The following is a 13,754-nucleotide window of genomic DNA, read 5'->3' on the forward strand; positions in this document are numbered from 1 at the left end:
TATTTTATTTTTAAAAGCCAAACAAACTAGAAAAAGAACAAATTTCAAGTTCTGAAATGTTCTAATGGTAACAATCTTAAAGGGCCTATTTGCCAGAATATTCCAAAGCACTTACCCCATGCCTTTATAACCCATCCCTTTTCTACCTGTCACCCTTTACTGAACATTTCCTTTGCACATCCTCTGTGTACCCCCCTTTCCAAAGTGTTTGACTGAGTTGGGTGTCAATCTCCATCACAGATTTGTCACTGCATGCCTCTTCCATGAGCTCTCTGAACATTAAAACTCAGGCTGACAGTCAGCCTTCACCTTCCCAGATGTACCTGCTGCAAGGGAAGAGTGAAACTGAGCAGTCCATTCTGACCTACTCCAGGCACCTACGTCAGAAATGGAGCATCTGGCATTAGCCACTGACAGCTCTGAACTTTTCCAACAAACGTAATGTTGTCATGCACAAAGGCAGGCAGATGAAAAACATGTTATTGTCTTTTAAGTAAGGGCTAAAGTTCCCTGAGCTCCTATTAGGTGAATAAAAGTAGGTAGTGTTCTAAAGGAACTGGGCAGAGTTCCTATCACTAACCTATTCGTCACCAAGTTATGAAAGCAAAGGCCACTCCAGCCTCAAGAGAAAGCCTTTTTATTTCAGAAGACAGGGAAATCTGTTGTCATGAAAAGTTAAACAAAAAGAGCTAAAAGCTCTTTTAAAATTTAGATTGGTATCTGCATGAAGAGTGGCAATCAAACACCTGTCTGGTCGTGCCTCTTAATTAAAACAGTTCCCAGACACTGAAAGAAAAAGGCCTCTGTCTCTTCTTAGTGAAGCAGAAATTCACCTACAGTTTTAACAAACTCAAGGATAGGTCCACTGTCAGATTTCCTTCTGACTTCAGAGTGGTGTTAAACTACTTGGAAAATATATTTTACTTTCCTTTACAAATTACCTGAACTTCTGCCTCCTTGAAGCAGTTGCTGTGTTCCCATCTAGCTGTGGCCTGTGTGACTGAGGTGTGGCACAGCCAGGAACACCAAATGCCCAGCAGGGCACTAAACCTTCACGTGGTGAAGCACCAACATTACCACAGCTCCCAGCCCCAAGTAAGTCCATAATACACTTCAAAAAGTCTGACAAAAGGCATTTAGTAAAGAAGTTTTTCATCCAGATCACTCAAGGATAGAAGTGCAGTGCTCAGTTAAGCCCAAAAGTGGTGAAAGAAGGAGTGTGCAATCACAAACAGTTTGCCAGTAGTTATGCATTTTGATAAGACAGCCCAGTCCTTAAGCAGATTGATTTCTTATCTAAGGAGAAACCAATCTCAGGTATGTAAACATCAAAGTATTCTTAAAATGGATGTGTCCTACCTGAGACCAGCTGCACGTCAGAAAGTTTCAGCTTAGAAGGAGATCTTGTTGACTGACACACTTTGCCTTCCTGAGAACGCCCTTTAACAAACAATGTGAACAGCTCTGTGTTTATCACATAGACATGTGGTTGTGCATAGCTACAAACTATTTCAGTAAGCTACAGCATTATTTTATCCTAAAAATTACTCTCATTTTTTATGGGGAAACTCATGAGACATTCCATATGACAGAAAATCATTGACAACCACAACTGAAATTTAATAAATGTTAAAATACATCTTGCTATAAAAAAAAAGTTGCCTTAAAAAAAAAGGAAAATAAATTTATTAGCTTTATTTATTTTATCCTTTTTGGTTCTCAAAGCTACAGAGCCATGCTAGAAATTACTTACCACCTGTTAAAGTACATATGGTTAGCATATCCTTACTCCATCAGTGATCCACTCTTGTAAAGGAACTCAAGGTCTAGAAGCAATACTTTTCCTCTACCTTTTCTTGCAGATGCATTCCTTTGCATGTGCACGTTCAGGCACAGTGCAAAGCAGTGCAAAATTATAAAAGACAATCTTGCTCTTGCCATAAAGACCACATCTTCATACAGGAAAGTTATCAACATGGAACATATTCTTCATATGAAGATATTTTTAAAACAGTACAAAACAAACAAACAAACAAGTTTAAAACAATGCTTTAACAAACCAAACCATGATCCAGACAGCCAGCTATCCCCAGCTTAACTGCTCCGTTCTCTTTCCTCATTGATATATGTGAGCAGCTCTGGCAACGGAATTATTTGATTGCTCAAGACCTGTGCTGAAATAATGCTGTGTGGGGATTCAAAGAGCTTTAGCTGCAGCCATTTTAAATCACTGAGTTGTTTGGTTTATTTAACCTGAAATAGAAATACAATTGCCCAGAACACCTGAGACTAATTTTTATAAATCACTGAAATTCTTAACAATTAGATAAGAAGTACATAGATGAATACATTCTGTTATAAAAACAAAAGCATAGTTATACAAATAAATTATAGTGAAAAGAAAATTACCATATATCTGCTTTAGGATGGACTGCTTGCTGGTTTTTATGGCTGAGCTGGTTTTGTTTACAGATTTCAGATTTTTACATGAAGGAACTGATTTCAGAGGGCTATGGTTCAGCTGCTTCTTCCAAGCAACCTGAATGAAGAAGGCAGCTGCCTCTTGTCTCCATTTGTCTTCATCTTCCTTGCAGTGCCGCTTAGCACTCAGGAGCTGAAACAACTCCTGTCTTAGCTGGTAACTAGAGAGCAGAAAAGAGAAGAGCACTTGTTTTAGGTGACCTGTTTTAACTTCCGTGCTTTCCACGCATCAGTTCACATGGTGGATTACATGAGTAACTGGGAAAACAGAACTCCCACTGATGTGCTAAGTCACTTGGATGAGAAATGTTTGTTCAGAAGAAAAAGTAGGAGTTGGGCTCAATTTTGGATGCATCCATTATTTCACACAGTTAGTAAAGATCTGGCATAACAGGTATCAAAAGTTACAGTGCTTCAACATCAGCTGATCAGCTGCTTTATAAATAGAAAATCATCAGAAGACAAAACTATAAATATTTATGGTAACAGTATAATCAGCACCGCTTCCACTTTTTCACCATATTCACAGCTTAGTAACACCAAACTTTCTCGTGTGCCTTAGCACCTCATGTCCTCAGTCAATCAGTGCAAGAGACAAACCAAATCTGCCTCCTGTGGGTTCCACTGCACATTTCCTCTACAGAAAACTGAGCTGCTCTCCACCCCTCCTCTGAAGATGCTCCCCTCGCCTTGTTTTCAGCAATCTGTGTTCTTTCCCTTCCCTTGAAAGGCTCCCTGTCTTCTGACCCAAGCTTGCCCCAGCTGCTTTGATCTTGCACACAGTCACATTCCTCTGTGAGTGGCAGCAGCAGATTATGTGTCCCTCACACTCTGGTGGCAAATGGCACCGGCAGCAAGGAGCTGTTTGGGGATTTTTCCGCTGGAATCGGACGTAAGCGTTCAATCGGATATCGGCGTTTCACGCTCACAAGTCAATTAACTGGCTTAGCAATTAACTCTGAATCCTCCCAGTACAAACCTGTCACAAATGAGCATTGAGTAACACTTGTAAAATATTAATTATAAGTGTTTGGTAACAGGCCAAAACACATTGATCATCATCCCCTCTGGCATTCGAAAAGGCTTCTGATGGATGCCCGGTAAAGCAAAGGAGGAAGGAGAGAGAAAGAGGTGATTTTTTCTGTTGCTCCCTCTGCAACAAGTTCTAAATTAAAACAAAAGACAACAAGCCAAATACAAATTGTTTAAATATATGTTCTAAGCCAATGAGCTACATAATTCAAACAAAGCAGCAGCCATATACAAAAAATGAGTACATAAAAGCACACTAGAATGCCAAAGGGGGATGATATGCTCCATTACAGCCCAAATAATTTTAAACTTCCAATAAACTTAGTAAATTACCTCTGTGAAATTTGCTGGGTGAGACAAATGTATTTAATCTTAATTTAGTGAAGCTTCAGAATTCAGGCATGTACTGTTATGCAGCTCATTGAAGTACATAAATGCAGGCAGCAACTGCATCTTGTCAGGGCCTGCAAGTTGTGAAGCATGGTATGAATTCAGAACAGGAGTATTATTGAGACAGAGGGAAAAAATGATCCAGTCTTAAATAATATGCCACTTTTAACTTTTCAACATGGTAAGAGAGGAAAAGAAAGTGAAGAGAGAGCACAGTTGCAGTGACTTGCTAACATAACTTGAGCTAAGGATGGGTTAAGTGAATACTTAACTGCAGAAAAAACAATTGGGGAACTGTTTTATACTGGAGCAGAAAAGAATACTAAGCTACTCTCTTGGAATTCAGTAATTACTGCCAGATGCCTTTGCTGATACGTGAAATGACCCATTCACAGTCACTGCACCTTTGCACCCAGCTGAGATTTCAAGTTTGCAGAGAACTTCTGGTAGTTTTTAGCAACAAGAAAATGACTCTGAGGCTCTGACAGTGAAAGACGTAGGCAATTATCTGTACAGCAAGTGCTCTATATTGTTTTAATTCAGCTCTCTCCTAACAGATCATTCTGATCATAGTGAGAAAAAAGGAGAATGGGACCAAGTTTGATGCAACATGAATCTGACATGGTGCCTTAAAATATACCTGATGCTTAGTCAACAAAAGTACTGCACATAAAAGAAAAGTGGAATATCCACGTGGAGAACAACAAAGCTGGCAAGTGGTATTCTCACTCCTTGTTACAGAAGCTCTAATCTTAAAAACCACTGCTGGCCAAAGTATGCACACAGCAATAATATATTTTTAAAATACAGCTTGACTCCAGCAGGAGAACAACAGTGACAGCAACCAACTTATTCCAGCTTCTGTCGGCGTCCTGTGGGCCCTGGAGCATGGTACAGGCCCTGGTGCCCCCCAGGAGAGAGCACAGACACAGAATCTGTAAGCCTCACTGAGCAGGATAAGCAATTAACCTTTGGCAAGCCACACACCTTAGAATATACACTTTTGAGAAGTACATTTATAAAGTTTGCAGATTTGGGAATTGAAACATTCTCCTGAGACCAGCAAGTATAAGACACTTAAGTAGACCAATACCACTCTCCTGTTGTGTTTGCCTTCAATAAGTAAATCAAGACTATAAAATTTTCAGAGTAAGACAAATGCATTTAGTTCTAATTTAGAGAAATTCCAGAACTCAAGCATGTACTTCTACATGTTTCTAACATAGAATTACACAATAACATTGTATAATTTTACTGCTGTCTACTAGTACATGCTATTTACCAAGTGCAAGTTTGGAAGAAAAGCAAACACAGGACTGTGGAAGAACTGCCAAACTAATGTCTCCTGCAGCTTTGCAGAATTTAAGATCTTTGTTAGTGCTCTATGAGTTCTTGCAAACAGAAGAAAGATATTTACTTTTCACTATTAAGTATTTAAATAACAAATGTAACTTAAACAATCTTTAATCCCCACAATATCCAAAATGCAAAGGGTTAGTACGTGCATGCACTTCTTGGAGAGAACACACACCATCCCTGCTTCAGCAGGTGCACAGTTTGGAAAGGCCTATCTAAAATCTGTGAAGTAGTAGTGAATGGAATGCAGATTTCAGTAGTAGTGTGAATGGAATGCAGATTTCTGTGCAGGTAAGGCAGCTTAATGCATGGCTTTGGATCCCAGTTCTTGTGGGGAAATTTGCACAAGCACTCACTACACATGGTTCTGCTTTGTCTTAGAGCCACAGCAAGTGCCTGCCCCTCTGTAATAGAGGATTTTAAACTAATGTTGAGAGAAAGCAGCAGAGCCAGCAGCAGCATCACTTGCAGATACACTCTCCTAACCTCCTCCTGGCTTCCTTTAGCTTTTGATATCTGAGTGATCTGAACCCATAAGACAGGAACTTGGGATCTACATCAGAAAAGAAGGCCAAGGAGCAAGCAGCAGAGAGAGCAGAAGTGGTGGAAGCCTGGAAAAAAAAGTGGCTGCTTTGCCTCACAGTTCAGAGGAATATGGCATGAAGTCACAGAACCACAGAGTGGTTTGGGTTGGAAGGGATTTTTAAGGACCATCTCCTCCACCCTCCCTGCCATAGCCAGGGACATGTTCAACTCAGAGTCCCTCAGAGAAACTGTTAAACTCAGTGAGAGACCAGGAAAGAATATTAGTAAACATATGCAATTTATAGTTTTCAGCATCCAGTAAAATCAAAGAAAGTTTAAAAAAAACAAGAAATAAGAATAATTTGCATATTATATATTTCCCTTACATACTCTTCCTGCCTGTTTTGATAAGAAACTAAATATTCAGGAGCATGTACTTGTAGAATGACTGCATTTCTGAGGCTGAAACTCACACATTCATGAAAGCAGGATAATGCTGTGGAAAGCATTTTTCTGTAGAGCTGTTGTTCCTGCTTAATCAAGGTATTCAAGCTACCTTCAAGTTTTGTCAATAAACACCCAAAGCTCCCAAACATTCTGTGGTTTGATTATCTGGTTAAATGTTAGGTCAGAGCACAATTTCAAGTACGTCACCGAACTCCAGGGTTAGGGAAATCCTGATTTGCACTCTCTAAAGAAATAGCAGAGCTTGAAATAGAAGTTTAACGATTTCTCTGACTATTAAAAGTCATCACTTACCTTGCACTTTTTATGAACTTACTAATGTAATTCTACACCACTGGAACCCACTTCCCCTTGTGTGGAGAAAGATTATTGTGGAGAAAGATTATTAACTGCCTCGTTTAGCACTGGCAACATTGTAAGCAAAATAAAGCACATTGCCAACAAGCCTAGTTTCATTTACATCTACTTGTATCTCACCCTTTAGCCCCTGAAGCAGTCATCTTACCTTCTCCACGTCCTCTGTATGACTGTGGCAGCGTAGTTCTTCTTCCGAAAAAGCTCTTTCCTTTTTCTTTCTTTTTCTATGATCTGCATTCGAATCTCTAAAGGGATTAGTTCAATATTTGTACTTTGCCATGGAACAGAACATAATTGATCATCTGCAATCCTGGATCCAATTATGTTCGTTTTTTCCAAGTTCAAACCGTCATCAGAAGCAGAACATGCTATTGGGTTTCTTGGCACAGTCCTAGTAGGTTCTGCCTCAGCAGACAATAATGAAGAGGCCTTTTTTGCCATTTCATTGTTTCCCACTTTGACAGTTTGTTCTACAGCATGCAGGCTGTCATTTCTGCTGCTTACAAACACTGTTTTGGCACTTCCTGGTCTACTAGAACCAGCTGGTGAACATCTCTTATCATTCACCTCTTTATTTCTGGGTTTCTGCTGGTGCCTTTTGCCTTTGGAAGAAGCTTCACCCGGCTTTGAGTTTTGCGCCGTTCCACCGGTACAACCGACATCGCAGAAGAGCACAGCCCTTCCTTCACCGTGGTCCCTCCTGCCAGAGGGAGGCTGACTTGGATCCTTCAGCTTCTCCCCAGCACTGGCAGCCCTACAGGCAGGAGCAGAAAGCCTCCTGCTCCTCCTAGCACAGGCATCCGTTGTGTCGACAGCGTGTTCCTTGTGCTTCTCTCCGTCTGGCTCCACAGCAGCTGCAACCTGAGGTTTCACTTCAACTTTTGTTCCCTCATTTGCTTTGCCACAGTGGAAATGGACACAGCTTGACTTGCTTTTGAGATGTTTCCTCAGTGAATCTTTAGACAGAGAAATTGAAAACAAATTCAGTCTCTGACCCAGCAAAACATAATTTATGTCTCTGATTTTTTTGCTCAGTGACCTTTGGGGCACACTAGGATTCACTTAAATGAACAAAAAAATGCAAGCAGGAAGAATCAGAAGAGGACACGATTGCCTGTCACTGTAGAGTCATAAACACCTTCATTTGCTTAATGTTGTACAAATGGTTTTCTTTCTAACATTATATTTGAGTTAGATGCCTGAAAAACTCCTGCTCTATCCACGATGTATCCTGGCACAGGATAACCCACTCACCCAGAAAACCCAAAGCACTTGGCTTCTCAGTACTTCCCTTGACATCCTGCATGAAATTATCAAGTCCTTCCTATTTCTCCCTTGCTGCTGTGTGATCACTGCTTCTAAATACTCTGGTGAGGGTGACTTGGAAGCCAGAGTGGAGTGCAAAACTGAAAATTCCCCATCTTCCATCCACCTTCCATTCTGCTTGGAAATTAACAGGAGAATGAAAAAATAGACAAGAGAGGATGAAAAATAACAGACAGGATGTTACAGGGTAGGTAGGAGGGAAAATGAAAAGAGAGAGATCTTTGATACACTGTCATTCCAGAAAATCATCTGGATCATCCATAATCTGATGAAATTATGCTGTATTTGTAAGGCCTTTACAAGCTACCCTTTCGACTGGATAACCAGATCAGAAAATACCAACAACTGAATCATGGTTTTCACAGCCCAAGGGGTCTAAGTTTATATTTAATTCCAATAAAATGACCAAAGAAGTCCATTAAGGTTTTGGTCACAAGAGGATTGATTAAAACACCTAATGAGAACTCACTGCACAACTTCATGGTTTGATCCTTGTTCCATCAACTTTCCTGGCATCACTTCAGTAGCAAAAAGAGAATGCATACCTAAAAAAGGCATAGCATTCTTTCAAACACCAGCTGGATGGAGTGAGAGGATAAATCCAGGGTAAAAACCAGAGCTACCATTTCTCCATTTACATTTTTCATGTGCACCACAGATATGTCAAATATCTCTAATCTTATTTTCTCTGAATGGTGCACCTAATAGAACAATTGCCCGCAGCCTATTTTCACATATTCTAGGTATTTTTATAGACATCATAAGACACTGTACTGGTGCTTTTCACTACTTCACCCAGAGTAAAAGAATCTGTATCTAACTCTACCCTGCTGCACAAATTGCTCAAGTGATGAAAGAATATGAAATCACAGAAGGACAAAATGGGTGCTATATATAAAATATCCCCAAGAAGCGGACAAAGCAGATAAACAGCACAATTTAAAAAGATCACAAACCTTGCCTGATCTTATGACCTCCACTCTGAGGCTCTGTTGACAGGCAGCTCTCCTTTGGGGTCCCTTTGTCATGAGCAGCTTTAGGTGAACCTCTGCTGTTTCTCCCTGGCTGGATCTGTGAAGCATTGAGGGACAGAAGCCTCTTGCTCTGTGTGTCAGCTGCTTTGCTGGGTAACCTTGGGACGCTGGGGGCCTTCTCCCGATTTGTGGGATTCTGTTGTACCTGAAACTTGCTTTGTTCCACGTTCTGCATCCCTTTCTGCAGTTTGGCTTCTTTCCTCTTGCTTTCCTCTTCACGTTTCCTGCAATTACAGCCCATACCATAAGAATTTTGAAGATTACATCTTGGGAGCACGTATCTAACTTGAACACACTCCTCTCTAAAAATCTGACGCTGCCACAACAAATCCTTGATTTGACATTTTTTGGTGAGAAAAGGACACATATTGCACTGAAATGTCTTAACTTGATCCAAAACAACAACTGACTTGCAGCTACAGCCTGATGAAGGTTAAGTCCCTGTCAGGCAGCTGCCCATTCAGTTTGCAGTTGTTTTGACTGATCTTAAAGCACTCACTTATTGAAAACAACTAAATTTAGGAGGTTTTATAAATATACAAAAATTAAAAGTAGGATTTTTAAAAGAATCACAATACTAATAACTGTGTTTGTAATTACTAATGAGCAATATTTTCATGTGAGTAGTAATGCAATGCACTATATTTGAAAAGCAAAAACATTTAACAAAAGACACAATATCTTTGAAAATTATTTTTTTGTACCTAAATGTGTCAGTTAGCACAGACAATTATAAACCAACTTTGAACTAGCTACCGGTACTAACTTGCTGCTATGTATTTTTCATTGATGGATAATTAATTTTACAGAAACATTACATGTCATTTAAATTACAAATACTGATAATATGAGATGTGAATTAAAAACTCATGTGCACCTAGTATGCCAATTACATGGTAACATTTGGATTTCCAGTATTAAATAAGTCATGCATCTCTTAATGGAGTAGCCATAAAAGAATTTTGAACAATCTTACGAAAGGTGCATCCATTGAATAAAATTTTGCAGCCCATTTTGAAATATAGTGGGCTGTCATTGCACTTCATCTTTTAAATTCTTGCTCCTACCAAGCAGAATAAACCCAACTGCACCCGGCAAATGTTACATCCCTACTCCCACTGAACTCGTTTTTATAAATGAAGCCCTGGCTGCTGGATGAAGTGACACTTTTCCTGTTGGAACGGACAGGCGGTAAATGCCGTATCATGTAGCTGCCTGGTATTTTAACTTGCTTCCAGTGCTCCAACACAGTGTGCAGACTGTTGCCACATCACCTCCCAGCACGGCGTGTGACAGGTGAGTTATGCAGCACGCCAGCCCCGGATCCTGTGAGCGGTGTCACTGCCAGCGCGTGTCACTGCAGCGCGAGCTGCCAGCCAGGAGCCCTAACTTTATCTGTCAGTGCTATCTTATCAGCTATGCTCTGCAGGAGAAGCTGATTGAACTTTGCACCTGAAAAGCTGCTAATTGATCTAAAAAAATACACTCCTAGCAGCCTGGGATTCAGTATTCCCTCTGGCATGAAAAAAAAGTGGCTGCTTTCCATTAATATTGGCATTCCACAACCGGACTATGTGGGGATGTTGGGACTGTGTACAGTATGGATCTCACTGCCATTACTGTGCCATTTGAGCTGATAAATCAGATCTTGCTATTCACAGAATAGTAATTTTCTATTCTTCACCAGAATGGGCAGCCTGTTCCCAATGTCCTCCATTCAGGGTATTAGAAAAGGAAGTGTGAGATGGGCTGTGTGATACACAACCAAGCTGGAGCGACCCGCACTCCTCTGATGGGCAGATCAACTCAAAACAGTAACTTCAGCAACCAGTACCAGTTGTAAAGTTATTGAAATGAAATGATGCAGGACCAGAAACCAAGCAGTAAAAAGGGTTTGTTTTTTTCTTTAAAGGTTTTATCTGTGTGCTAATTTTTCAGATTAAACTGAAGAAAGAATAAAGGGAAGGGATTTCAAAGCTCCCTATTCATAAAGCATCATCACAATTGTCACAGTACAGCTTAGTTGAATAATAGATTCCTGAATACATAAGACCCTCCCCTTGTGTTTTGCTTTATTTAATCAGAAATTCAAATTGTAGTGAAGGATCTCTGAAATGAAAATTTCCAAGTTTTACTGTTGTCCAGTTTGGGAGGCTAGGTTTCATGAACAAGTGAAGGAAATAGGATTCTAACTTCAGGGCTCCCAGTCATTCTTGACGTTCTGGCAAATCCAACAGGATCCAAATCTGTGCTCTCAAGTTAGACAGCTACAGCTCAACAGTGGAACAGAGCTGTCAGGCCAACATTTTCCACTGTAAATGCAACACAATTTTGTCCTGAGTGGTCATAAGCTTGTATTTTGTTCAAAAGTGAGAGAATGAAAGCTGAGCGTTTAGCAGATGGAAAGGAACAGTTTCAGCCTTATATGCACATTTGTGAAGACACAGAGATATTTTGAATTTTTGATTCTGCTAAAATGAATTCAACCTTTTCTATTCTGTTAAGAATAGAAACGTAACTTTTTTATCTACATGCTGAAGGATATTTTAAAGGAGAGTGCTTTTAAAGTTATCCTTGCAAAAAACCCCCAAAAGCTTACTTAAAAAAATCTCAACTGAAAATAGATCTCCAGGTATGATCCTATTACTGGTAGAGCTTTCTCTGGACTAAGATCAGTTATATTTCATGTTGTATAAACAGCATCTCCTGCTACACAACCTAGCATGAGGGTTATTTTCAAAAGAATGATGCCACTAACTCATGATGTGTTCAGATTCTGATATATATCTATGTTTTAAAATGATAGTCCTTAATAAAAATGTTAAGACAACAGTTATTTTCTATCCAGTATTCCTACGTTGATGGGTCTTCCCAAATGTGTAGAGCAGTCTGTTAGTTCTTACCTAAGTGCCTATTTTTTCCTCAGTCATTTCTCTTTTGTATTTTATATGTATTTTACCACCATTCTGATTTCTAATTTAGTTTTCAATGTGCTTACAATCTTCTGCATCTTGGTGCTATTTTCAAATTCAAATTTACTTCTTAAATGAAAATACAAATTCATGATGGATTTATATTAAATTCTCATCAATATACACTTTTAGTCTAAAGGAGACAAATGAGAAATTTCCCATGAGGAAGTATGAAGGATTCAGGCAAGTCTGAATGACAGCTACTCTTTCTCCATGGCCACAAAACTTGTTATTCAGACACAAAAGAAAATTGAGTTGGTTTGATATAATTTCTTCTAAAGTGTAAAAAAAATCCCACAGAACAGTTCAGTCTACTTAGCATCTCTCATGGACCAACTGTTTCTTTACTCTTCCTTTTCCAATGAGTATGTTTACAATGGTTTTTTGTGATACCTACCTCACATCCTTTGTCAGTTCTTATTTAGCACCTCAGCTTGTTTAGCTTTATCATTGTATGTTCTTATTACTAATTTTAGTAATTACATCAAATTTCCAATATGTGCTTTCCCTTTTCAGGTTGCTCAAGAGGTCATTATTTTCTCTGTTGCCACACTCCCCTATCTTTTCTCAGCATGCAGGGCTAACCACCAGTCTCTGAAAAGCCTCATAATCTACTTGTACTCTCTTGGCATGAGAACATTTTTCTAAATCTTCTGAAGGCTGTTTAATTGAACTGCTTATTTTCTTCCTGTTCTTCTCTTCCTAAATATCATGAGCTACTTACTCACTTTCATCCACTTCCCTTTCACATCCACATTCTCAATCAGTTTCCTTCAACTGGCCAGAATGAAAAACAGAAGTATGGATTCAGGAACTCATCCTGAGAAATTGAAAGGGGAGGTGAACAAATGAGGAATGAGTTCTGCAACCCTTTCAAAATTCAATATACTGGAAATTAGTTTTCTCTGAATATGTTTTAAACACATAAATATTATTTTCTTTAATACCTGGTTTTGCAACAAGTAAACCAAAATCCTCTTTTTAAAGTCTGGAAGGGATCTCAGGAAGTCAGCAAGGCTAACAGGCTGCTCAAAACAGGGTCAGATCAGGTGGCTCAGGTTTTTATCCAATTATGTCTTGAAAACCTTTATGGACAGAGACCATACAACCTCTTCGGGTTTTTCTACTGGTTGACTGTCCCAAGGGTGAAAGAATTACTCTTTATTTCCAGACAAAATCTCTTGTCCCAAGTTTTTCCTGTTAAAAGTTTCCCAGAGACCAGAAACATGACCAGACTACGGTTCCCCAGATTTTTTTTTTTTGGCCCTTTTTGGAGCTGGGTGCAACATTTTCTTTCCTCCCATCATGGGGACTCTCCCTGGTCTCTGTGATCCTTCAAGGACATTGGAAAGTGACCTTTTAAGAGCATCAGTTAGTTCCTTCTGTACCCTTGGCTGCTGCCAGCCTGGTCCCATGGACTTGTCTGGGCTGGGTTCTCTCAAGTCTGACTTAATCTTTATTCACAGCTGGCAGTTCTGCTCCTCCTTGAACCAATTCTCTGGAACAGGAGGAACAGAAGTCATTGAGTGCTGCTGCCACACCTGAGTCTGCTGTCACTAAAGGCACCATTCAGCAACAGGCCCACACATTCCTTGCTCAGCCTTTTACTGATGTATTACTACTTTTATTAATGTAGATGCACAAACTCACTTTGTAACCTGTAACATGTCATTAAAGTCTCAACTCCATTTGAGTTTTGGTGTTTCTGACACCATCTACATGCCCAAGCAATGCATCTACACTCTGTTTTTGCAGTCTGTCCCAGCCCCTGCCTTCTGTGAACTGCATTTTTACATCTGAGCTCTGTCAAGGATTC

At 39.7% G+C, this 13,754-nt stretch overlaps 1 protein-coding gene across 2 annotated transcripts in view; it reads right to left on the minus strand.

Moving 5' to 3' along the window:
• Positions 1-13,754, minus strand: part of INVS (inversin) — an 85,008-nt gene that overhangs the window by 1,660 nt on the left and 69,594 nt on the right. For both annotated transcript variants that reach the window (XM_071455835.1, XM_071455843.1), the window contains 4 exons: positions 8,889-9,190; positions 6,755-7,562; positions 2,410-2,642; positions 1,360-1,440 (listed from right to left, as the gene is read on the minus strand). In XM_071455835.1, coding sequence (XP_071311936.1) covers positions 1,360-1,440; positions 2,410-2,642; positions 6,755-7,562; positions 8,889-9,190 — 1,424 coding nt within the window. The remainder of the gene's footprint in view (positions 1-1,359; positions 1,441-2,409; positions 2,643-6,754; positions 7,563-8,888; positions 9,191-13,754) is intronic.

This window comes from Agelaius tricolor, unplaced genomic scaffold (assembly GCF_023055355.1).
Source record: "Agelaius tricolor isolate 1412-34295 unplaced genomic scaffold, bAgeTri1.0.p SCAF_2, whole genome shotgun sequence".
Classification (NCBI taxonomy): Eukaryota; Metazoa; Chordata; class Aves; order Passeriformes; family Icteridae; genus Agelaius; species Agelaius tricolor.